The sequence below is a fragment of the Xenopus laevis genome, chromosome 4L (assembly GCF_017654675.1).
Source record: "Xenopus laevis strain J_2021 chromosome 4L, Xenopus_laevis_v10.1, whole genome shotgun sequence".
In the NCBI taxonomy this organism is placed as follows: domain Eukaryota; kingdom Metazoa; phylum Chordata; class Amphibia; order Anura; family Pipidae; genus Xenopus; species Xenopus laevis.
This window is the reverse complement of record NC_054377.1, coordinates 117906663-117934017: the sequence shown is the minus strand read 5'-3', so window position 1 is coordinate 117934017 and position 27355 is coordinate 117906663. Positions and strand designations below refer to the sequence as shown.

Below are 27355 nucleotides of genomic sequence, written 5' to 3'. Positions count from 1 at the left end.
CAGACATCCAATAACAATGGTTCCATTGAACTTGAGTAAAGTGTTGGCAAACTCTAAAGGTCCAGTTGCCTTTGACTTAAATCGACTAGATACTGTATCTCAAAATTGCAAGATTTTGTAACCCGAGTAGTATACCTTAACTTTTATTATGTTATAGAATGGCCAATTCTTAGCAACTTTTCAATTGGTCTTCATTTTTATTTTGTATAGTTTTTCAAATTATTTGCCCTCTTCTTCTGACCCAAACCACTGCCTGGTTGCTAGGGTAATTAAGTTTTTTTTGTTTTTTTTTTAAATAAAAATGTTAATTTTGATATTTGTTTGTGGGCGCTATTTTGTTATTTTTTGTTATTATACATTGGTACTAGGTGCGCATGTAGTTTTTTTCAGTCTCAAGACAAGGTGACTGTCGCATGTTATCTAACCTTTGTGTTCTGCTTTTAAACTCTGCAGATGGTGAAGCCTGGGCCTGCCAGGCCGACATTAATGAAGGGTCGAAGGAGGCCGTAGAAAACGGATGGCAATGCTTGGAGGTAATGACATATTTAGAATTGGACATTATAGCTGTGGCTAGAACTGTCTGTTATATGAACTGCACGGTTGGTATGGTATTTGTGTGTATTGCTGCAATAGGCATTTTTCGATGACAAGCTCACCCTCTGTTGTATATGAAGTTCCATTCTCATTCTACTTGCAGACTCTGCAGCAGGTGGGGCTTGCTCCAGTCAGGCATTCATTCAGGAGTATTCTGCAGGTCAACAAGTTAAGGAAGAGGAAGGTAATGCTGTATTTAAGAATTTCTAATTTGACACCTCCCCCACACATGCCTCTCTGCTAAACATGAAACTCCTTTTATGCGGATAGGATCACTGACTCTGGGTTTCGGGTAAGTATATACATTCACTTGGGGGTGCGTAATATTCGGCACCCCCCAAGTGGAATAAAACTTTCCTTCTCCTTTAAAGTGGACCAGTCACCCAGACATAAAAAGCTGTATAATAAAACTCCTTTTCAAATGAAACATGACATCCAAATTATTCTTTTTATTAAAGCATTCATAGCTGTTGTAAACTCATTTCAAAATCTCAGCTGTCAATCAAATATTGCCTGCCCCTCCAATATGCCTTAAGGTGGCCATACACGGGCAGATAAAGCTGCCGATATCGGTCGTTTGGACCAATTTGACAGCTTATCTGCCCGTGTATGGGGGCTTCCGACGGGTCTTCCCGATTGACATCTGACCACGATATCGATTGGGAAGGTTTGATTTTTAACCCACCTGTCGGAGCCCCTTGGCGCATCGTAATTCGATCGTTCAGCCATACGGCCGAACGTCGAATTACCCCCGATATAACCATGTCGTTAGTGGCATATCGGGGAAAGATCCACTCATTTGGCGATGTCGCCAAACGAGCGAATCTTTGAGTCTATGGCCAGCTTTAGGCATAGAGGCGGTGCAGAAAATTACTTTCACTTTCCATTCAGCACTTCCTAGATGTCACTGCTTTACTAACATTCCCCTGTTCTCTTAACCATTTAATTGTGTAGCCAGGGCATGGGGATGGAATCTGGTCCTCCCTTCTGGTGCACAAACAAGATTGTGAGCAAGGTTTGCCACAAAATGGCTGCTGCCTGCTTGCTATAATTCTGAATTCCCAGACTGATGGAATCAAGATTCAAATAATTTATACAGTGTAATCAAAGTTCATTTTGCTTGACTAATGTGAAAAAATAGGATTTGGAATTATTTTTTTGGGTGACGGGTCCCCTTTAAACAATATGCATGTATAGACTGTATGGTCTGATTGCACCGCCCATCCAACACCCCAGACTGGATCTTCTCTGCTAGCTTCCCCATCTGCTCCCAACTGCCTCCTTGCACTCGCTCAGTCCCCCTCTCGCTCACTGCTCTTAATTATAAGTATTTACCTCCACTGGGGACCGGACGCGTGGGAGATTTAACAACTGTCAAAATCTCCAACCCAGTCCCAAGTGAAGATGCGGCCATTGGAAAGCATGGGCCTTTGTGAGCTGCCCTCAAACCCAGGTTTGGGTGAAATACCACAATCCAGTTGCACCATGAAATCTGCCTCAGTACTTGTTAGAACACCCAGAGTATTAATCACACAAGTATACCAGAATGTCTTTATATGCCTAGTTATATCTTACATTCACTTTGTTTTGTTAGACTCAACATCACAAGTCAGTGAGGCTGAAGTGGTGCCAAGAAAGAGGAGGAAGATAAGGGGCACTGGAGCAACACAGACTGGCATGTTCCTGCTCATACAGGGCGTTCAACTGCAGCTCAGTCACATGCAACACAATATATAAAAGTGTTCAGCATTACGTTTTGTTTGATCTTTTTTTTATTATTATTAAAGCTTTTTATTTTCAGACACCACTTTATGGCTCATTAATAAACGGATGAATGTATATAGATCTAGAGAGACTGACATATCTAGAGTTGAGCTGTGAGTGTATTTTAAAAGGGTTTGTTCACCTTCAAATGAACTTTTAGTATGATATAGAGAGTGATGTTCTGAGACAATTTGCAATTGGTTTTCATTTTTTCAGTATTTGTGTTTTTGAGTTATTTACCTTATTCTGCAGCTCTCCAGTTTGCAATTGCAGCAATCTGGCTGCTAGGGTCCAAACTACCCTAGCAACCATGCATTGATTTGGATAAGAGACTGGGATATGAATAGGAGAGGCCGGAGTAGAAAGATGAGTAAAAAAAAAAGTAGCAATAACAATAAATGTGTTGCCTTACAGAGCATTTCTTTTTGAGATGGGGTCAGTGACCCCCATTTGAAAGCTGGAAAGAGGCAAGAGCAAGGCCACTAACTTTAAAATATAAATAATAAAGACCAATTCCAAAGTTGCCAGGAATTGGGCTTCTATAGCATACTAAAACTTACCTCAAAGGTGAACCCCTCTCTTTAAAGGGCACCTGTTGGGCAAAAATATTATCCCCAACCAAAAGTGTGGGCTAATAGAGGCCGCAATCTGGTCGGGGGGAAGTGTTTTCTTTTTAAATTGCCCCCCGCCAGCGCTAGGACACTTGCACCAGGAGGGAGCTCCCGTAGCCAGTGGCCATGTCATACTTTGTGCACGGCCAAACGATCGGATCAGCCCAATATCAACTACTATAAGGTGGGAATATGGAGGAAGGATCTGCAAACCAGTGGATATTTCTGGCTAGCAACCTCACTCCACCCTCCCAGCACAAGCACCCACACACAGTGACAACAGTGAGATGAGAGAACATTGGGAGGCGGTGAGGAGCAGACCGTATTTGAGGAGCCTGGCCTAGGGGTATGCAGGCAAGATGTATGTTCCCAGTGCCCCCTCTTCTGCCCAACCCTAGAACCGGCCCTAAAACTAACAACCAGCAGCAAGCTTAGACTGCTTTATCACTTATGAATAGTGATGGGCGAATTTGCGCCGTTTCGCTTCGCCGAAAAATTCGCGAATTTCGCGCAAAATTCGTGAAACGGCGCCGGCGCCCGTTTTTTCTGAAAAATTGTTTTGATGCCGGCGAATTTTTGCCGTGAATTTTCACGGGCGTTTCGCGAATGTATTCGCTGCCGGCGAATCGCCCTAATTCGCCGTGAATTCGCGCCTGGCGAATAAATTCGCCCATCACTACTTATGAAAGTTGCATCCTGATTGGTTTCTAACTATTACTGCTTATAATATAGTACAAGTAACTCCAATTACCACCAATAGCATAACTTTATAGTACCTCTACAGTGTAGTTGTGCAGTGTGGAAGGATAAAACGAGTGTGGCAAAAGCTGATCGTTTGCATTGGTACCAGTGTGTGGTATTGCATGATGTTACTGTGACACGCCAAATTGTTTAAAAAAAAAAGAAAAAAAGAAAACATTCAGTAGAGCATAGATACCTCGGTATATGGATTAAGTTGCAAGTAGTATTGGAACATTGTCCATATGATAACATGTATGAGATCTGTTATCATTGACAATTGGGGGAAAGAAGGTGGCTAAAGTGTCCGGGGCCTCCACTGGTAAATAGTAGGCATGCACTCAATCCAAGATTTGGTTCAGGATTCAGCCTTTTTCAGCAGGATTCAGCCAAATCCTTCTGCCTGGCCTAACCAAATCCTAATTTACATATGCAAATTAGGCACGGTGAGGGAAATCGCATGACTGTCACAAAACAAGGAAGTAGAACATGTTTTCCCTTCCCACCCATAATTTGCATATGCAAATGAGGATCAGGATTCAGTTCAGTATTCAACCGAATCTTTTGCAAAGGATTCGGGGGTTCGGCTGAATCCAAAATAGTGGATTCTGTGCATTCCTAGTAAATAATCAATTTAACCCTCTGTGGTTGGTTGGTAGCAGAATGACCTTCTATATTTCACTCCCAATTTGAGAAGATGTTTTGTGCTATGATGAGACCAACTCAGAGATTTTTGGCCAATATTTAATGGGGTGGTTTACCTTCAAGTGAACTTTTAGTATGTTGGAAAACAGGGGTCCCCAACTTTTTTTTAGCCATAAGCCACATTCAAATGTAAAAATAAATGGGGAGCAACACAAGCATGAAAAATATTCCTGGGTGGTGCAAAATAAGTGATTGGCCATTGAGTAGCACTATATGGACTGACAGTCTACATGGAGGATGTTTGGCAGTACACCTGGTTTTTATACAACAAATCTTGCCTCCAAGCCAGGAATTCAAAAATAAGCACCTGCTTAGAGGCAACATCCAAGGGGAACGTGTTGCTCATGAGCCACTGGTTGGCGATCACTGTTATAGAATATCAATGTCTTCATCATAGCAAAAGTTAGTTTAAACGTGAACTAGCCCTTTAAGCATCTTGACCTTATTCACAATTTTCAAAACAACTGCTGCAGGGTACCCTTGACTTTTCTCCAAACAGCAATTCTTCAAATCCTACCACCCTCAAAGCTTATTTGTTCAGTCATAGTCTGTTTTGTCATTCAGTACAAAATATCACGTAGAAAAAAAAAGCAGTCAAGCCATTGGTTAAACACATTCAGCGGTCCTCACCTTACAAAATGTCAGTTTATTCTAGAAAAAAAGTGCTTTGTAAATAAAAACGTAATATGCCGCACTTCTCCAATTTGTGTTCATAAGGAATATACAATTCTGATGCACAGGGTCAAACAGCAGTACTATCCTCCTTGCCGAGGCATAGTATCGTACATTTATTTAAAAAAATAAATACATGAAAGAGTTATTTACATACACGTGAGGATGCAAGTGAACCTGGGTCCTCTCCAAACTTGTTGCCGAAGGTAATGAGCTAGACAGCGCCCCAGGAATATATGGGGGAACAGCAGATTGAGCAAAACCAATTGCAGAAAAGCAGCTTGGCACACTACACACAAGCTATTCTGGTTTGAATTAACTACCTTAAAAAACAGCAGAGTCTCCTTTATTTAAAATCAGTAACAATTATGTACCATTACCATTCTGACTTAAAGGAGAATTCAACCCATAATAAAAAAAAAAAACCCTCCCCCCTACCCTGGGTAGACCCCTCTCCCTCCTCCTCCCCAGCCTACCTGCCCACCCTGGGCAAATACCCCTCATTTTTTACTTACCCCTCCGTGCAGATTCTGGCCTCGGAGTTCACGGCAGCCATCTAATCTTCGTGTATGGATGCCATTTTTGGGGCATGCGTAGTTCGAGTAAATTTCCAGTCCCAAACAACTGTGCATGCGGCGAAAGTCACAAGAATTTCCAAAAATTTTCATGACTTTTGGCGCAAACTTCCGAAAACGACCGAAGAAAGAAGATGGCTGCCGTGAACTCCGAGGCCAGAATCTGCACGGTGGGGTAAGTAAAAAATTAGGGGCATTTGCCCAGGGGAGGGGGGAAAGGTAGGCTGGTGGTAGGAGGGAAGTCTACCCAGGGTAGTTGGGAATGGTTTTTTTTATATTACGGGTTGAATTCTCCTTTAAAGGAATATTACTCAATGGGATTTTACTCAAGTAAAACTGCAGGCTGCTTCTCCATACTGATCTATTGTTTTTACCCATAAAGGACATATTTTACATGGGTAAAATATAATACTAAAGCGCTAAGAGCTCATGTATATATCAGAACAAGGCAAAAATCCAACTATCCCCACTAGCATTATAGACGAGTGCCTTGGCAACTTCGGGCGACTGTTAGAAAACAAACCGCCGCGTGTGCATTAGCGCAGGTGACTTTGCATTGTAGCCTATGGGGAAAACCGCTGAGGCAGTTCGGGGAGATAGTCGCTCAAAAGACGAGGCGATTAGTCGCCAGGCGACAAAATCTCCCCGAATCTCCTCGTGTGGCCTTACTCTAAAGGGCTCAAGAAAGCCAGGACAGAACAGAATAGTGGCAACATTTACAAGCAGCTTTCATAGCAGTTTCTTTAACCGCTTGACTGCTGTAAAAAACTAAATTTCATGGTGTAACTGGCAACTTCATCATTTTACATTACCGGGTTATATTGTACAGGCCAGTGTTATTTTCTCAAGGAATAAATATTTTGTTTTCCCTTATGATATTCGAACAGATAATAGTAACCTGCTCAGCATTTAATACTTGAGCCTGTAAGCCAACTGCACCAGACTAGTAAACAAAGTAGAGGGAGAAGGCAAGATCTGCGCATCATGTAAGGTCTGGAAGTGAAACAAGTTGGTGTTAAATAGGAGATCTGGATATTTTCAACGTAAGGCTCTTTAGCAGAGAAAGTCAGCAGTTTTATGTCTTCTTGTTTAGTTCGTTCTGCTAGCTTGGGTACATGTTCACTGAGGGATTTGTATGCTACAACTACATGTAATGTTTGAGTAGAGCTTTGATGTAAGAGATATCAGCGTGAGAGTTGAAAATGCCTTAAATGTAGCAGTAGCAAATGGAAAAAAATATTACTTTGAAGGACTGTAAATGAAGGACTATATTACATGTACCCTGAGAATGAGGTGAACTATAAAAAAAGAGAGACTTAAATAGTTTTAAAGGTGTGATGCTCGGAAAATATATATTACAAAGCAAAGCATGGTCCGCTTCAATTTGTCTCTACTATCCCGGAGGAGATCCCTTATTGAGACTGTACAATGAAAAACCCACTGAGCCATGAAGTCTCTGGGCTTTAGACCTCTTAATATTTTGGATTTGTTCAACCCAGACAGCATTGGTTTGTTCCTGCATGGAAAAAGAGAATGTTGTTTCTTCCCAACAGATCTGGGCGAGTGTCCGTTTCAGGAGGCTGCCATAGCAGTGCCACCGCTCAACTTCACCATCATTTGCTGGCAATCGTGGTAAGAACGACGGTCACCCACTTTCTCGAGAGTTCGGGCAGCTTCAGCAAGCATGACGGCTCTCTGCCCAGGGGTTGACAGAAATGAAAGTGGTAGGTGTCGGCAGGCCAGGAGAATTGCTGTAGCTCTCTCCCGCTGCCCAGGTAACGAGTCCAGATCACCTGTTGACAGAAACACAGGAACGATCACTTGCTATACCAGGGGTCCCCAACCTTTTTTTTACCTGTGAGCCACATTCAAATATAAAAAGAGTTGGGGAGCAACACAAACATGAAAAAGTCCCTTCGGTTGCAAATAAGGGCTCTGATGCCCTATGTGGACTGGCAGCCTACAGAAGGCTCATTTGGCAGTATACTTAGTTTTTATGCAATTAAACCTTGTCTCCAAGCCTGGGATTCAAAAATAAGCACCTGCTTTGAGGACCCTGAGAGCAACATCCAAGGGGTTGGAGAGCAATATGTTGCTCACGAGCTACTGGTTGGGGATCACTGTGCAATACTTCATCAATTTTATTTATAAAAAATAAATACTCAAGATCAGTATTATGAAGTCCAATAACTGCAAGAATATTTCACATATTTCTACTTGTTATTTAAAAGAGATACAGGAAAGTAGTCATGTTTTTCCTTTGACCAATAACAAGTAACATTCTATCCCTATAGTTTCCTCTCTGGGTGCCATGAGATGTAGATCAGATGTATTAGCAAATCTATGCATACAGCTACTGTATCCACTAGGAATGCTTGTTCCTTACTTCCAAAAAAGTGCTCCTTAAGCAAACATTGTAAAAGTTTATTGAGTAACTCAGAGACCAATATTAACTTTCTTAAAGGAGAAGGAAAAGTCGTTTACCAAATGTTAGGCACCTCCAAGTGATTGTATTGACTTACTTGAAACCCAGTTTTCTGCACCGGTCCGGGGTTATACCAGTTAGCACCAGGGAGCATCCTCTTCCGGCTTCTTTTTTGTTCAAATTTCCCGGGCAGACGCATGCGCAGTAGAATGAAAAAGCCAACTTTTTAGTTAAAGTTCGATTTTCACTGTAATGTGCATGCGCAGCCATGAGAATAAAGAAGGAGCCTGAAGAGGATCGCTCCGTGGTGCTCGCTGGAATAACCCCGGCTGGTGCAGTTTTCTGCTGATAGGAGCACTGGCCCGGGGATTCAGGTAAGTAAATACATTCACTTGGGGGTGTGCGTAACATTTGGCACCGCCAAGTGGTAAACGACTTTCTTCTTTAAGCAATTATAGCATTCTGACACTTTCCCAGTCATAAAGTTTAATATGAGAATTAGGTACCGACAGGGTTATGAACAAAACACTAACTCTAACTGTGCAACCCATCTCAACTTAGAGAATTTAGGAGGCCAAACCCTAAAAACGAATATGGGTAGAAATGCTGTATTTTATATAATGAGCCTACTGCACCAGCTTAAAGGTTTACCATCTTTATAATAGTAATGATCCGGACCTTCAAAGTTGTGCACCATGTTTTGTGTTACACGCACATGCTCAGTATGCTCTGGGCTGGGGTGAGAACTAAGCCTAGGGGTTGTCGGAAATTATCAAGCAGAACATGAGGCTTGGATGTCATTGAAGCTGATGCTACAGGGTTGATTATTCTGATTGCTGCCATGAAATGTGAATCTGAATTAATTACTAATAAACCTTTTATCATGACTTTTATATTCTATTCACACTTTGATTTATCAAAAATGGAGAGAAAAAATGCAGACGCGGAAAAAACGCGGACACAGAAAAATGCACAAGTATTTTCCAAAACTTTAAATAGTCGGAATTTAAAAAAAAACACAAAAAGTCACCAGAAAAAACTCAGCAAGTAAAAGCTGGCGAGGTTGTATAGAAGTCAATGGGAATGTTCTTCAACAACGTTATTTATTTATTTTCCCAGTTTATTAAAACATAACAGATTTTCAGCCTCATAGAAAATTAATGGAACAATGAGATTCTTGCGGACATGCGATGTGCACCCCAATATTTTGTTGCGTTTTTTTCTTAAAAAGATAGCATTCGAGAAAAAAGTAGCACAAGTTTTGTCAGTGTTTTTTATCCTCAGCTTTGGTTCCCCCCCCCCCCCACTAACTCAGATTTTGATAAATCTGCCCCTAAATATTGTGAGTTGGTCTGTAAGCTTAGGTAACACAGCAGCCCAGAGCATGTTTTGAGAATCAGCAGAAGAGAATATGGGGAGCTAGTGTGGCTTTTTGGAGGTACAGATCTTCACTGATAATGGCATGTGGTTGCTTTAGCCTGGTATGGAACCAAAACATAATTTTCAAAACTCTTCCCTACTTCTTTGTTACTCTTTCGTTCAGAAGGGGCAGTTTCTGCAATGCTGCATTTCTGCTGGAGGTGAAATACCCAGAGATGCCTATATTGCCTCCCATGGAGTTTAAAGGAATCCTAACACTGCTAAAACATGCAGTTAAGCTTGCATTACAGTCTTTTAGGGCCAATACTCTCTTTATTAGCAGTCTATTTCAAGGCAATGAGAATTGGCACAGGTATTTTTTTAATCTGGTAGCAAAAATGCCCCATCAGAAACTGATGGCCTCATAAGCGAGTTGTCTACACCTAATCTTTCACATTCTTCCATATTAGGACTGGGATTACTTTTAATCAAACAGTAGTGTTGCTCGTAAATTAAAAAATGATGCAGTATGACTGCATCACAGTTGTGGAAGCAAGGTGAATAAACCACAGCTCTTGAATACCTCCTTCCTATGCCAAACACAAGTATGTAGCAGCCCCACCTTAATGAACTGATGGTGTTAACGAAGATGAGAGGTTTTAAAACACTTCAGATGGAAACTATTTGCACTATAGGCACTCTATGCATTTTAGTAGTCGAGCTGATTTCATGACAAACCTTGATTATTTGCAAGTGCGGTGCATTTTTGTAGGCTGTGTTGCAGAAGTTGATGTGTACGAGTTGGACTTGCACCGGCCATCAATCGTACTGTGGCTTCATGGAGGAAGAGCTAAAATGGAAGAGAAACCATATGATCAGCCGATATTACATTACAAATCAGATATTTACCCTACCTACCCATTTCTGCATGACACACACAAACCTTGCAGTGGGCAGGTTTAAAGGTCAGAGACAAACGACGTAGGCTGCTGAGATCACGCTGGAATCCTGTTAGGGCAGGAGTGGGGGCATGAATAGAATCTCCGGCTGCTGGACTGGAGGACTGTTTCTGCCATAAGGAAGTGCGCAATGAAAGCAGAAGGTTGCAAATTAAAAGCTGCACCACCTAAAAGTTTGCAAGATTGAGAGAGTTAAAGTGGCATTTAGAATTCCAATTTTTGCTGGAAAAAAAATAATTTACATTTTACATTAATCAAGTCGTTAATACACTTTGATTAAACATTTTTCATGGGTTGGTTTTCTGTATAAATTCTTTCCTATCTGTGTTCATGGAATGTCAGTCATCTGTTAACCATGCTATTACTGTTAAAATCCTTGAGAGGCAAAACCTTGAACATTCCAAGAACGTTTCTTGTTCTATTATGTAAGAATTACTTTATTTGAGCAATAAATACTGTACTGTAGGGAGACCCAAGTAGTTATCTGTATCTCGAAACAGCCAGATATGAAGACAGCTGGAACCACCATACTGCACTGAAGAAACATTGCACAAAGTTCAAGGTGACATGCAATGCAACAACAATGCACCAGGGTGATACCAACATTATATCAATGAATTCTACACCTGTCGTGTGTTTGCATTCATGGCTGCACTTGAAAACAACTGAAAAATATCTTGTAATTCTTGAAGAAAGGCAAACATATATTTCATAGATCTGAATACGAATGGTTATACCTAAACATTTTTAAATGTCAATAGAAAACAAACATTCAAGCATAATACATTAACTTATCAGATTTGGGGATAAATGTTAAATATAACAAGGAAAAATAAATACAGAAAAGTCTGGGTAATCACCTTGTTGAGATTTGTGTTGCCGGTGCTGCTTATATTAAGACTGTTCCACAAGAATGCGCTGGCTTTCTCACAGTGATAGAATGAGTTCTGCTGGCCATCACATTTGCCAAGTACAGCTGCTTGCATGGCTCTGCACATATGGATCACTGCTTTCACCAGAGGGTTACTGTAAAAATGAACACTGTTTATTAGGATTTGATAGTAAAATGCTCTAGTCTTATTTTTTTTATAGTAAAAGTATACAACTAACAGTGTGGCCTGTTCTTTACTGCTTAGGGAAGTCCTCTAGTACAACCCCTTCTAAACAAACTTTTTAATATTTAAAAGGCAGTTCGGTGCCCAAAAAAATATATGTGTCCATAATTCTTGAATGGAGAACAACCTAATGTTTGAATGGCTACAGATGCGGTATGCCAAGCAGGTTATGGGGATGGTACTTACTCAGAGTCAAGGAGCTTAGGAATTCTTTCTACTTCTGCAAAGTGGGACTTCACCACAGAGTCGTCCCCTTGTAACCAACCAATAGCCATGGAAGATACAGAGTACCACCAACGACAAATAGGATCTGTACATAAAGGGTATATAAATGCTGTCTCATTATATGGGGCATATTTATCAAAAAGTGAAAAAAAAGGATCCAGACAAAATGCAATTAATTCTAGAAAATGTTAAAGAGTACAACTGTAAAAATACATAAAATATTCCATGTTAATTGTTATAAGCCTTCAACATTGGCCTACCCCTCCCCCTTTTTTTCTAGCATCGGAATCTATCAACTGAACCCTAGATGGGGTTTTGTGAACTAAACTATACTCTTAAATACATTTTATGGCCAAAAGTGACCAGACACATCTCATCACGAAGGCAAGGGTATTATTCTATGCTGATATAGCCGCCTCTACTGCTCTTGGAAGATGCAGTGCACAAGCAAAATCCTCCTCCATCAAACTTTACAGCAATATTATGCAAACTGGTAAACAACATACTTTTGTCATCTACCAAACCTATAATCACCCGTCAGACTGCCAGATGGGAATAAACAAATTATCATTCCTGGGAATGTCTTGCCATTATTTCAGAGCCCAAGAGTAGCAGCATCATGCCCTTTCAGCCTTCACTTGCCATTCTGCTTTACCGGTTTCTTTACTAGAAAGCAGGATGCAGCTGCATATTGAATGTTACGAATAGAAGTACATTGACCAGGACTGGGTTCTCTAAAAGATGTTACTGGCCCTTTACGGTTTGTGCCAGCTGCTGGCTAATTTAAAACCATCTAACGAATAATTCTTGTGCTGACTTTGGCAGTCCATTTCTAAAAGTGTGTGTGCCCTATTAGTCCCTATATGTTTCTATCTCACATTGAACTCACAGTTGACAGAGACAGCTCAAGCAAAGCAGAAATGTACTGATTTCAGGAGGTATGCTATGTCGGGCTCACATTAAAAGTCAAGTGAGTTCATCAGTATAATGCATTTTACTGCCATTGTTTGCTGCTGGAAAAAGACTATATTAAAAATTTTTGACGCAGCACAATTGCACTGTAATGTTAATAGCACTTATTTAACACACATGTTAAGAGTTTACCTTTACACATCTAAATTGAGCCTTTTGTACATTATATGCGTTAATTGTGCTATTTCTTACATTTTGTGTTACTATTTAAAGGCAATTATGCCCTTACATTATGCAAACAGAGGTCTACCGCTTTACTATTTTAGTTTCAACGTAGCTATCAAATAAAATTTACCTGCAGAAGACATGGGGGAAGATCCACCGAGGGGAAGAGAGGCAACGTTTCCAACTGAATCTGCAAACCCACTAAGAAGTTTCAAATATTCTTGAGCTCTGGAAAACTCACTAGAAAACAAATACAGCAGTTTATGTTACAAATACTTAAAACAGAATACAAAATTCCCTATAATTGGGGGCAATTTGTTTCTTGGAGATTAAACACTTTCTGTTCCCTATTTCCACATTTGCAATAAACAGGGAACCAATAAAAACAATGCTGGATGGGAAAGATCCTTCTATTGCCTTTATTGACCTTATGCTACCAAAAGGTCTTTAACCAAACTAATGGTGGGTATTATTAAGTCTGTTAGCTGTCGTTTAGATATTTTTTACAGGACTTTGCTACCCCCCTTTAAAAGGGCTTACTTCACTTTTAGCTAAATACCTACCAACTTTCTTCTTCAGAGGCTGCTTTACTGGTTTCTGGTTTTGCCATGGTGTACATTGCTTTTTCCAGCAGAGACTCACAAAAAGCACGATGAATCTGTGTAACTGGATTGGCTGCATTAGAGAAATTAAAGGTGTCAGTCAAAAGTTTTCACTTATAAGTGTTGAAATCTGAGATTACAAATGGATATCTATATTATCCTAAAACAAACTAAATGTAGATGCAGCTCACTGTGCCTGAGGAGTACAGACATGCTTGGCTACAGTCACAGTAACCTGACAAAGTAATTTAACTAGACTGACCTTATTTGGATTCATTACAATACACGGACACTTTGTTTAACAAAAGTTAACTAACAAAATACATTTGTCATGCCAAGGGCAGGAAACCTGCCGAGCTACAGATGCTGCAGAATTTTCAGCAGTTCATCTCTGTGAATTGTATTTGCGTATCTTTGAAGTAGAACGTACTATTATGTAAAAGATAGATCAACATAATTTGAACTATTAGAGTTGACTTGTCGTGTAATGTATTTCTCAAAGAAGAAAATTAATATGCAGTCATTAACTGTGCCATAAAATACCTGGGTTTCTTGTAGAGGTATAAAGAGAGTCTTTCGCCGCACTCTTCAGAGCCCAGTTAGAATTGATGAAAAAGTATTTTCCCAAAGGATGTGCAAGCCATCGCATGGGGTCCGGAAGAGTTTCCTCAGAAGAAGCATTTTGTGCACACCCAAGGAAATATGCCTGTGTGCATTATAAAAGATATACGTCTATATGCATTATTTCTAAACTAAATAGTTAATTAGGTGTGGGCATTTATAGTCCAAAAACTTTTAATGAGGTGTTTTATTCTCATTCACAATACTTCAGAGAGAAGGTAGATACATATGGGTATATATAGTTACAGGTTCACCAAAAAAATAAAATATTTGACAAAATTTTAGAGCAAATGGCTATGCTATCACCAAATTGGTGTTAAGATGAACTTTTTTTGACTTTAAGCACCATCATTACATTTTTTTTCCAGGTAACTGTTAAAATACAAGAAAGTTTTTTTTTTCTTTTGAAGTTTTTTTTGTAAAAATTTGTATTCAAATAAGACTTACAGTGAGAAAGCGGAATCTACTTGGGAAACTGGTTTTCATTTGAATGGCTGTTGTGAGGTGGATTTCTGCAAGTAAAGTTGGTGAGATCTTGTTGCCAGCACATTCGGCTAGGTTTACAGCACAGAGGGCAAGGTTGAGACCTGAACAGTTCCAATTAGATGGCAGCTTCCCTGCAAACAAAAAAAAAAAATAAACGATTAAAAGGCTTTTAAAAGGCAAATGTGAGTAAATATGCACTAAATACTACAAATAACCCCTTGATCTGGCAAGTTCTGTGAAATTATTTCTAGAATTAAGTTGCCAAACATGGTGTAATAATGAACAGAAAAAGCTGTTCTCTGATCTAGCACCACCAAGATATAATAATAATAATATTGCAATAGAACAGTGGTGCCAAAACTGTGGAGTTGGCCCCCTAGGGGGCCTGAAAATAAGGCAGAGAGGGTCCAACCTAGCGTGAGACTTGGTGAGAATGTCTATTTATTATCCTTTTAAATGACTGAAGCACAAGTTGAAGGTCAAAATAAAAATTAGATTTTAGGTGAACACTTATTTGATGTCCATGATATTCATGGGAACTCTCAATTTCTGATGTCCGCCTTCTTCCTGTGTGTAAAATTAAGCGGGATTCTGAACAAATGTTAGACCTCATAGGGGCCTTGATATCCAGCAGATAACATCATGCCCCTTTCAACATGCTATTGCTCCTAATAATAATGAATATAAAGTGCATAACTGGAAAAACACTTACGTAACCTTGAAAGCAGACATTGGTGCTAAAGTAGCTTTTCCATTCCTACAAGCTCAGCAATGCAAAGTTTTATTATTTTTCTATTACTTTTTGCAGACTTTCCATCTATTTGTAGTTTTTACCTGTGAGATGCAGTTGGTGCAGTTTGTGGTATACCAGAGCAGCATCCCTTGCACTGGTTGTTGCTTCATCCTGAAACTCAGCTTTTTTGCAGTACCCAGGCGAGTGTTTTAGCAACCAGCGGACAAGGCTGATCTTTTGCAGGCTACACCGAATGATGTTCCAGGAAAGGCTGCATGCTAGATCTAGCCGTGTGGCAGGTAATGAGCGTCCCAAAACACACAAGCATGTCTGCAAGTTCAAGGCTGCTGCACCAAAATCCCCCTGGAAACAAAAAAGCAAAGATGGAATAAAAACACTAAGGGGGTTATTTATTAAAGGTTGAGTTTGTAGGGTTTGCAAGGTTTTTTTTTCAACTTGAATAAACATCCAAATGTAAAAAACTTGATTGTATGCAATCGGGGAAAAAAACTTGAATACATCGAATTTATCAAGTTTATAGGCTTAAAACCTTCAATACTTTGGATCCATAGAGTTTTCGATCGAAATCCAGTGTCAAACACCTGAAAATCATGAAGACTGAAAACATCTTTAAAAGAGAAGGAAAGGTAATTTTTTAAACCTATCTTTAAATGTTGCTTGGGTGCTCCCCTCCTGAACCGCATTACTTTCACTGCCCAAACCTCCTGCACTCACACCATCCAGTTGAAGTTTCTGCCCTTTCCAAACTTTGTGGCCGCCATGTTGGCCGAGTGCGCGTCACGTCCCTGTCTGAAGTGCGCATGCGCTAAATTTAGTCCTCCCCCATTGCCCGTTGCCTTGTACCACCTGACCACAATATCGCCGCTCGCATGGGGGAAGAAAAGGATATTGTACGCATGCGCAGGGCTTACCAAATTTTTACTGCGCATGTGCGAGCCCTATTAAAACAGATTTGGACAGCGAGAGGGATGGATTTTCTTTTATATGCGCCCTACAAATTTTTTTACTATGATCTTGGATTACAGAAAGGGGGGAAAAGGTATAGAGCAAGGAATCCTGTAAGTATCTCTCCATTTCGTGGGCAATCTATACAAATTTATTTGTATTTTACCTTTCCTTCTCCTTTAAATGGTTCAAGGGATCTCTGCAATTGGCTTCTACGTGACCTCGACGGGTTTTAGCTATTAGTATTTTCGGTTTTGCTTTTTGCAGCTTCAGGGCATAAAAAAATCTCAAAAATTTTTTATTTTTTTATTTTTTATTAAAATTTGAGTTTTTACCGAAACTTATTTTGAAAAACACAACTCAGCCCTTAATAAATGACCCCTTTGATGTCAAAACAAGAATGTGTGAGTGTTCGGAGTGTCTGAGCCCAAAGAAGATTCTACGCAGGGCCTAGCTTGTGTAAACTGCCTATGTGCTTGTAAACCACTTGCCTGTTTGCATCCCAAGACAGCAAGCACCCTGTTTACATGCAGCTGTACATTTGCGTTAAAGGAGCCTCTTAGTAAAGCCAATCTGTGTGGCTAAATTTCCTTAACAGGTAATACTGTTAAGGAAGCCAAAGCCTACAGTAATCTAATCAAAGTTTAAAAAGTAAAACTATGCTAGTCTCTAGTAAAATATTTTGCTTGCATTTAACAACACGGAGTAGCTTTTTACCTTAGCAAGATCCAAATCTGCCTGCTTGCGATGTCTCCAGAATTTGACAGATGAGCGGGAATGTAGACGGGTCACAGGCTCTCCATGGATGAGTAGTTTCATGAAAACGCTGAGAACAATCACTCCATTAACAAGCCAAAGGATTATTGTGGGTATGAGCCAATCAAACCAGCTGCCATAAAAACCTGTGTTACAAAGCAGAACCAGCTGTGCTTAACATTCTTAGGAAAGCAGTTTGATCATGCAATCCTCAATAAGTTTCTTTGAATCTCCAATAAATAATTCACCATGTCTAAGCTTTTGTGTGCACATCCACCATGTGATGTGAATTTCCCTCATGCACATAAGGAAAATTAGACTAAGTGAATACAGTAAATACAAAGCAGAATATGAAGATAGTTATTTCAGTTTTACTTGGAAAGTCATAGATTATAAAAAGAGACGTGGACAAATAAAAGAGAGTGTGCGGGTCTCCCAGAGCATCTTACACTATCACCTCTATAAAAGTGACTTCAGATGGACATGTTACCGAATTATACATCTTATGAAGTATGGTCTGTTTCCATAGTAAAATTGATGAGTGGTTTATTAGCACTGTTAGTTATCCCAATCTTGACCAGATTATGAAGCAATACTCTAATAAAGAAAAGGTCTGGCACTATATTTTTTGCAACCACCCAGAGAAATGGGAAAAAGAGGAGATTACCTGACATTTCAACACCAAGCATGGTTCTCCCTGTTCCATGTTGCACTGCTCTCTCGGAGTACTGGCCACTTTCAGGGTGTAACAGAGAAGTCAGGGGGTTGAATGATAAGCATAGGAATGTCATGGTGCAGAGAAGCATCCGTGAGCGATCCATCATACCCAATCCTGTGGGCGAGTCTGGTTCATCTTTTACCTTCAACAAACAAATATTTAAGAATGTCAACAAATACCATGGAAGAGAAATATAAAATCAGTGCTATTGTAAGTAAAACTACATAGGCATTAGGTAATGGTGCAGGAAAATGTACATAATGATATTTTATGGTATAGATGAATTCTAAGCTAAAATGCCAATTGCAAATTGAAATTCTCCACAACTCTGTCCACAGTGGTCTTCAGGCTCTAGTCCTTCCAGTATGGTAAACAATTGTAAAGGATAGTGGTTCCCAAACTCTGGGACACCACCAATCTAGGGTGCCCAGACCAGTGGCTGCAGGGACCTGTCATGAAGGCTAGTTTGAGTGATGTTTGTGAAGAATGTGTCGTTGATATTACAGGAGTCAAACCAGAAAGTGTGATATTTTGGGTAAATTCTTATTTGCTGCTCTGAATTAGCTTTGATCTATGTATGCAGTACATCTTTACTTATACAATGATCTGAATGCTGATAAAATACTGTTCTTTTATATGTTTAAACTTATTTTAAACTGTGGGGGGCCTTGGCCAAAAGCCTTCAACCAAAAATGTTACACAACTTCTTGTAGAGCAAAAGTAAAGTTAACCTTTTCATCATCTAACAAAGGGCTCCCTGGTTCAGAATCCACAGAGTATGGAGAGAACACAGCAGGGGAACCAGAATCAGATGCTGGAGGAGACATCATCAAGGTGTTTTGATTGAATTCATCTATCTTCATTCCAATGCTTGTATCCACCAAACTGCTAAGATCAATACCTTTTAAGTATTCTGCAAGAGAAACATTTGACACGTTTTAAATATCTTCTGAGACCTATGTTTAAAGCATGTTTCATTAAAATGATTACTCTGTTATGACCCTGATTAAATATAAACGTGATGGTAATGTTTTATTTTGATGCTATGATTAAGCACCCAATGGCTTAGACAGATCATGTTGATATGTTGTCCTTGGTGACAGCAAGTGGAATTAGACTGACTCAACCCATCACCACATGAAGTTATCTACCTTCATTAACACTGGCCAGAGAACAATCAGATATATCATACTGCTGAAAGTAGCCAGATGATTATTGAAAAAAATTCTGTAAAAGACCCTTACTACTTGTTGTCTGAATTAGGAAATCAATTAACGTAACAACAAAGTAATCCATTACTTCATAGTTTTGTGAGTATGGTGATCACAACAGACAGAGCCAAAACTTTACTATTGCTAATATAAATGCAAAGCCCCAACTTTCCAGCCCTATGGATTTCATATTAGTGATTTATTTTTCAATCAATATACGTTTATGTACTGTGCACTACCCTGGGCCAAACTTGCATCTCATCCCCAACTAGCTTGTGAGTCATGTTGGGGACTGTGGCTCTTTTCTTTCTCATACTATCAGCATGTGTGATCCATGAAATATGCCACTACTAACAATTTGCTGTCGTAGGACCAGCCCTTTGTGGCTTTGCCACATAACATAACACAAGAACACTACTCCAAATGACAAAACAGTGTAAATTCTGTGAAATTGTAAAATCCAGGGTTCTACTGTGCATGCTCTTGGCAGTCAAGTCACTACCATACTCACTGTTTTTCTGATTGGCTAGTTTTAAAGCCATGTTTTCCTGGCGCAGTTTCTGGTTGACTTGTTGCAAGTATTTTATATAATCAATGGCCTTCTTCAGGACTCCTGATTTGTGCATCTGATAAATCAATGATAAACAATGTAAGACTTTTCAGGACAACAGATGGTAAAATGAAATTATTAACATATCTGCCCGTTCATAACATGAGGAATAAATAAAAACAAAATGATCTTACCTTCTATTTATATCTCACACTGCTGACTGTATGCTTCCCATTACATTTTCCCCTGACCATCAGCCCATAAACTGAGGCACACTTTTAAATGACATACACTGTCCATGGCTAGCTTTAATAAACTGTCATTTTTGTTAACCTAGACATTTTCTATCTTAAAAGCAATCAAGGCACTCTAATGCTATGCTACAAAATACTTTTTACATATGGAATGAAATTCAAAACGCAAACATTTAAGGCCAGGATGAAATGGCAAGCGTGTAATTGACAGCAAAACTGAAATAGAATGAAAACGTACAGGTATAAGAATTTACTTGCTGTGCTGAGTGTGCAGGTCTAATTTCTGTATACACATTATAAATCCAGTAGAAGTCACATAAGCACGCAGTAACACTAACCTTGGCGTCCGTGCCCATAACCAAGTCCTTGAGCTCCATAATTTTGTCGTTGATAGATGAACGGTACCTTTTCTCTATTATGTTGTGTGTTGTTCTCCTCTCACCTTCCTTAGGCACCTCTGCCAGCTTAAGACTTCCTGGTACTTGTTTTATGGGCATTTTTTCTTGTCCCATCATTACTGGCATTGTGGTAAGAATAGTTCCATTGCTGCCCATAAGGGTCTATTAAAAGTAGAGGCACAATTCTTAATATTGATAGTAATGCTCTTTTTTTCTTTCAACAACATTCAAAACAAGAGATGTACAGATAAATATAAAATGCGCAACAAACGGCTTTTTATATGTCTCCCATTGATATAACAGGATTTTTTGATACCCACCGTTAAATCCGTTTCTCTGTAGTCGATAGGGGGACAAGGGAACAGTTGGGGTTAAGCTCCACCCTCCGGAGGCAGGACACTTGGAATAATTATTTAAAGGGTGTCCGATGGTCTGGCTTAACCCAGCCCTATGCCAATCTATTCAGTTTGTACCAAAGAGACATCTGAACAATAGGAATAAAACTTAACTAGCAGGACTGGTAACTCAGGGAAATTTTGCCTCATGGACCAACGTGGTCAACATCTCTCCACGGGGCGGGAAGACCTGAGAAAAAAAGACTACAGAGAAAAGGATTTAAAGGTGAGTATCAAAAAATCCTGTTTTCTCTGTCGTCTCAGGGACACAGGGAACAGCTGGGGGTTTAACAAAGCAGCCCCAAGAACAGCAGAGTGGGAGCGAGAGATTATTACACGTTATTGCACCAGTGCAACACCTTACAACAAAAGGAGGCAAGGTGTAGGAGGAAAACGTGTCTAGGCTATAGAATTTGGTGAATGTGTGCACAGACGACCAGGTGGCCGCTCTGCAGACCTGATCCAGGGAGGCGGAACTGCGCCATGCCCAGGAAGCTCCCATTGATCTTTTGGAATGTGCTTGTATACCTTCTGGTTGTGATCTCCCTTTAGAAATGTAAGCCTCACGTATGATCTCCTTGAGCCATCGTGCAATAGAAGTCTTGGATGCCGCCATGCCTCTACGAGGCCCGGTAGGAACTACGAACAATCTTTGGGAACGTCAAAAGGTCTTGGATTTTTCCAAGTACCAACGAAGGGCTGACTACATCCAGATTACTAATTCATTTTTCTTTAAGGTTCTTGGGTTCCAGGCACAAGGATGGTACCACAATTTCCTGATTCGTGTGAAATGAGGATACTACCTTAGGTAGGAACGATGGTATCTTTGTGGAACACTATGATGGATCCCACAATAAGGAGCTAAGCTCCAAGACTCTTCTGGCCAATGAAATCGCCACTATAAACACTACCTTCCAGGTGAGCCACCTGTCGGTAATAGTCCCTAAAGGCTCGAAAGGGGGATCCAGTAAAGCTTCCAAAACTGAATTGAGTCTTCTGGCCACTCTTCTGATATGATGAATCACACAATAAGGTGATAAGCTCCAAGACTCTTCTGACCAATGAAATCGCCACTAGTAACACTAACTTCCAGATGAGCCACTTGTTGGTAATAGTCCCTAAAGGCTCGAAAGGGGGATCCAGTAAAGCTTCCAAAACTAAATTGAGGCGCCACATGAGCTACTTCCTGTAGGAAGGTATGGACAGAATCCTCCAGAGCTAGATATGACTGGAAGGATGGATGACACCTATACCTTCAATGAACTCAACTTGTGGCCCAACAGGAAGCCTCACTGTAGAAAGGATAGAATTCTTGGAATGTAGCACTCGAGAAATGGTAGGTGAGCCTCTTTGCACCAGTTCCAGTTCCCTGTGATAAGCCTTAGATGATGTGAGTTTGCATGACTTTAACATTGTGGCACTTACCATTTCGGCTATGCCTCGCCTTCTCCAGACGTCTGCTTCAACAGCCATCCTGTCAAAACGAATAGGCCTGGATTGTGATGGACTATGGGACCCTCAGGATTGGCATTTCAAACTAGCCTACATTTTAGCTCCAACCCTTCCCAGATATAGTCAGGTGATCCCACTGGTGTCTAATAAAAGGGCAGCCAAGTTTGGGAGTTTTACTTTGAAAGCAGCTAGTAAGTTTCAGGTAAAACTTAGTCCCTTTGTAAAATGTATAATGAAGCAATAGAATTCTTAATGAATCAGATGAAAATTGAGCATAGGACTGGCCAGATATGGGATGACTTTGACGTAGTTGGCCATCTTAAATATATTGCAATATATGGATAAACAATCCCTGTTTTGTTTAAAGGGTAAGTCATTTTTCAGTAGCAGTATGCACAAAATGTCTCAATGTCTTAAATATATTGATAATGGGTTGAGTGCAGAGGACTCTTGTATTTGTCTATGGGACCCCGGCACAGGAGATCGTTCCTGGGTGGTAGAAGCACTGGTTGTGCTGCAGACATTTCCTGAAGATCCGAGAACCATGTTCTCCTGGGCCAATAAGGAGCTATTACAATCACTGTGGTGTGCGATTGTCTGATCTTCTTAAGAACCCGAGGCAACATGGGGAGAGGGGGGAAAAATGTAGGCTAGTTTGAAATGCCAATGATGAGTCATGGAATCCACCCCCATTACTAGCGGGTCCCGTGAGCGTGCAAAAAATCTCTTCACTTTGCGACTGGTTCTGAAGGCCATCAGGTCGTCCTGGGGTTGTCCCCAATGACTGACAATTTCCGAGAATACCTCCAGGTGAAGTTCCCACTCCCCTGGATCCAGTTGGTTCCAACTGAGGAAGTCCGCTTTCATGTTGTCCGCTCCTGGGATATGGAAGGCAGACAGCCTTTGCCCAACTAAGAATCTGTTGGGCTTCCGCTAGAGCTGCTTTGCTGTGGGTTCCTCCCTGCCTGCTTATGTATGCACTGATTTTGTTGTTTGTTGTAGCTGGTGCGCCCAGTGGCGGAGAGCCAATCTTACCTCCCGAAGTTCTAGAATATTTATGGGTAGTTTCACTTCGGAGGGGGACCATGGACCCTGTACAGATAGGTTGTCCCATGTTGCCCCCAGCCTTGTAGACATCTGTCATTTTCACCGTCCAGTCCGGTGTCGCCCAGGATTGGCCTCCTGATAGATTGTCTTGTCATAGCCACCAATGAAGGGATTCCCTCATTGGTTGTAGTAGGGTGATCCTTTGAGAGAGAGGACCTTCTTCTAATGCAAGGTCTACTTTTAGTGATGTTGTCCCATTATGATCTACATCTATAAAAGCATTGTTAGCATTCTGTTCCATGGAAAATATTACTTAGATACTGATTCATGGGAAAATGTATATTGCTATATTTAACAAACAACTATTTCTCATGTTACCTTAACATAATAAATATCTGAATGAAAAGCATGAAAAAGGAGGGTGATTTGGACAAGCTGTTCATTGACAGTATCTTGAGATCTACTGATCACCAGCTAAAGGTCTACTGGTAGATCCCGGCCTTTTGGGCACCCCTGAGATAGAATGTTGCAGATGTATCTGTGCGAACGGCACTGCCTCTATGGAGGAGACCACCAGTCCTAATACCTTCAATGGCCAGGTGTGTTGTAGGTTGATGAATGTGAGCTAATTTGTTGACCTGATCTCTTATTCTCATCGGTTAGTGGTAAACTCACCCACTGTGTGAGGGTGTTGAATTCTAGGCCCAGGAATGTCATCTGGTGACTGGGGAGTAGACTGGACTTGTCCCAGTTGATGGTCCAGCCGAAGTCTTGAAGAATTAGGATTGCCTTCTGAAGATCTGCTGTGCCTTTGCCCAGGTAGGGTGTGACAGAAATTCCCTGGAACCATAGGGAAGCTGCCGTAACCGCCATGAATTTTGTGAAAACCGTGGGGGCTGATGATAGTACAAAGGGGAGGGCTACAAGCTGGTAGTGGTAGTTTTTGAAGGCAAATCTCATGAAGCGATGATGATGTGGCCAGACTGGAACGTGCAGGTAAGCATCTTTGATGTCCAGGGACATCATTAGTGGATCCCGTTCCATGCCTCAAATCACCGATCGCAGAGTCTCCATCTTGAACCGTACGGATCCTATGTGTTTGTTGAGGTGTTTCAGATCGAGTACCGGCCTGAATGAGCCGTCCCTCTTGGGCACCAGGAACAGATTAGAGCTTGAGAGATGATCTTCGCTAACTCTTCTCCGAAGAGCCGCTGCCCCTTGAATGGAAGTGAAGTTAGCGACTTCTTTGAACGGAGGTCAGCTGTCCAACTCTTCAGCCATATTATTCTTCAAGCTGCTACTGATGTGTGAGCTGTAATCTGCGCAGCGTATAAGGTTGCATCACATCAATAAGCCTAAGCCTCTGCTATTGCTTGCCAGGTAGAAGTTCCGATCTGTGGACTCCCTCTTGGATGTCTTTGATCAAGGATTCGGAACAATGACTGTATGGCCCTGGCCACCCAGGTGGAGGCCAGTACGGTGAGAAGAGTGGATCCGGCAGATGAATATACCGCTCTCAAGAACCCTTACTAGATATCCATCAGACCCGTCTGATGGATATCAGACCCGTCTGATATCCATCAGACGGGTCTTTAAATGTTGCCGCGTCTGTGACTGGTAGGGCTGTGGTCTTGGAAAGTCTGGATACCGGTGCATCAACCGTTGGTGGCATTGACCACTTGTCCACCAATTCCTTGGAAAAGGATAGGACTTTGAACATTTCCGAGTAGCTTGAAATTTTCGTTCTGGAGAATTCCACTCATCATGAATAATGGCGAGGAGTTGCTCGTGTGCTGGGAAAATTGTTGAGGATTTGTGTTGTCTCTTGAATAAACTCCATTGAAGGAGTTATTTTAAGTACTTCCAATACACCCTTGATAAAATTATCAATATCATGCTGCATCTTGTGGAGTCCTAGCTTCCTTCCTTTTCTCCAGAAGACACGTCGGATGGCGGAATTTCACCCTCCGATTGAAATGATGCTGATGAACCTTCTGAGGGAGTATAGATGGTGGTATCACCTTTGATGTTTTCTGATCTTTTGAGTTTCCCTGGAAGGCATGAACGATGGGCGGGAGAAGTGCGTTCCACCTGAGGTGCGAGAATCCAGATGGCGCCTGGAGCGCACCACAAACCTTCTAACCAATGATTCAGTGGCTTGATTTGCATAATAATTGCAATAATTGTGTGGTTTCTTATTGCTTCTTTCATGAGAGAAGGGACACAAAGTGTTAAGGTTGCTTACAGCCTGTAAGGATAATAAAATCTAGAACACACACACGTTGCACCAATTTCTGTGAACTAATTTACACAAATTATTTATTTTTTAGGGTTAGCTTGTTTTTAAGGCCAGTGACCTGACTTTATCTTAACTTAAATTTGGAGGTATTAAATATTACAGAATATCCTTTACCTTTAATGACACAGAATCCAAACATTGGATACAAATTCTATACGTGTTTGACAGCCCACTACCACCTCCAGCGTGTCACAGTTAATGTAGAGTTTTTGACACAATGTTGTATTACTTTGAAAAAATTCACTGTTCCCTTAAAACAGTGCTCTAAAGATACATAGCAATTTACACTGGTCTGCATAATAATTGTAGAAGAACTCACAGGTACTTGGAGAGCGGTTGTCTGTAAAGGACCAGCAAGTGTTGTTATAGCTGGATTTTGTACAGCGGTCATCACAGGGCTGCCATCTGCCTTCACTGCAGTAAGCACCAAAGACTCCGTTTTGATTATCTGCGGCTGTACAAGCACCTGGGAAACACACATTTATATTAATGTCATAGACATATTGATCTATTATTCACTTGGAGATATTTAACAATATCCCTTGACAAGTACAACCTCCTTTCACAAAAAACATCCTAAATATCTCTAGAGACATAGCTTGGTATACCCCAACTTTCTATTTAATTTGGTCTTTTCCAACTGATCTTTATGTGTACCCTTCAAACTTTGATAATTTTGCCTCATCAAACCAGATGATGAGAAGTAATTTGGGAATAGGACAGATTCTGGATGTCCCCCAGCCCCCCAAAATTAATGGCTGGCTAAACTTGATAAAAACAACACTCCCCTTGATAACAAGCAACCAAGGGGATGCCCCCAGAAATATGACTTGGTATAGTGAGATTGGCTAGAGGCTATGGAAGAGTCCTCAATCCCAGGGATACCAGGTTAACGTGGTTGTAGATTCCTTTAGTCATCACTCCAACTGCCTATGGGCAACAGGTATAGAATCACACCTGAACCCACTATCACTGGGTAGGGCCGAGTAGGAATACTGGGGTACCTGATCAATGCAATACTAATGTATGAGAAACCAAACTGTGTACGTACTGTACTGAGATCACTGCAACTGACTATGGAACCATGATTGTCTTTTTCTTGTTTGTTATTGTTATGGTAAATAAAATGCAAAAATAAAAAACCTTAAAAAAAGGTACATGGAGAACTAAGTCACCTTTCCATGGGAAATATCCAGTATATAACGTAATGTTACCAATTATGGTAGATATATGCAGAGGGTTATGTAGCACATCATTAGCACACACATCCTGCTGTACTAAGCATTAAGGCCTAAAGTACCAAGCACTACCAATGTGATATACTTACAGGAACTTGCTGGACGTGAGGGGTAACCGTCTGAACAGTAGCTGGGGTCAGTGTTTGGATTGTACCATTAGCTGCTTGAGTTAGAACTCTCTGGGCTTGAACTGTCTGTACTTGCTGCTGAATTGTGACAGGCTGCATCTGCTGTGTTGTCATTAGACTCTGAACTGGAGGTTGCAGCACTGCAGGCAAAACACACAGAAAATCTGCATTTATACACTGATAATGGGTCATCTGTCACTGAAGTGCCCTTTTTTAGACAAATAGGAAACCAATATGAAAAGAGGCATAGCTGTTAGGCTGCTAACTGCTGTCAGAGTAAGGCAACACGCCTTGGATCCTGGTATTTCAATTACTGGTACTCAGCAGTGGTGATTAAAAAGCTACAGTATGCATGCAACAGTCTAAAAGTTTTAAACCAATTATAGACCTATAATTTTAAAGATCTACACCTAAAAACGAAATGCTGTAAACTTGCTTCTCTGAGAACTGGCATTAGCAGTCTAAAACTGCAAATAATATAGAAATCACAAAAATGTATGTAAAACCCAAAAGTTCTCAAAGAAACATCAATTTACATCAATTAATTTTTTGGATTCAGAAAAAAGGAGTGGTGGAAAGCCCACGTCACTCCCTCCATTTAGCTATGCATCAGCATATCAGA

The 27355-nt window shown here is 40.7% G+C and overlaps 1 protein-coding gene across 1 annotated transcript in view; it reads right to left on the bottom strand.

Moving 5' to 3' along the window:
* Positions 1–6537: 6537 nt before the first annotated feature.
* The window catches only part of srebf2.L (sterol regulatory element binding transcription factor 2 L homeolog), a 31956-nt gene continuing 11138 nt past the window's right edge, over positions 6538–27355 (bottom strand). Inside the window, exons 3-19 of the mRNA XM_041590707.1 lie at positions 26695–26873; positions 25687–25833; positions 20115–20336; positions 19484–19598; positions 18493–18674; positions 17711–17903; positions 17005–17189; positions 15423–15684; positions 14550–14719; positions 14025–14187; positions 13443–13554; positions 13010–13119; positions 11704–11827; positions 11263–11428; positions 10387–10569; positions 10182–10293; positions 6538–7452 (exon numbers count right to left, since the gene is read on the bottom strand). Coding sequence (XP_041446641.1) covers positions 7232–7452; positions 10182–10293; positions 10387–10569; positions 11263–11428; positions 11704–11827; positions 13010–13119; positions 13443–13554; positions 14025–14187; positions 14550–14719; positions 15423–15684; positions 17005–17189; positions 17711–17903; positions 18493–18674; positions 19484–19598; positions 20115–20336; positions 25687–25833; positions 26695–26873 — 2846 coding nt within the window. The 3' untranslated portion in view covers positions 6538–7231. The remainder of the gene's footprint in view (positions 7453–10181; positions 10294–10386; positions 10570–11262; positions 11429–11703; positions 11828–13009; positions 13120–13442; positions 13555–14024; positions 14188–14549; positions 14720–15422; positions 15685–17004; positions 17190–17710; positions 17904–18492; positions 18675–19483; positions 19599–20114; positions 20337–25686; positions 25834–26694; positions 26874–27355) is intronic.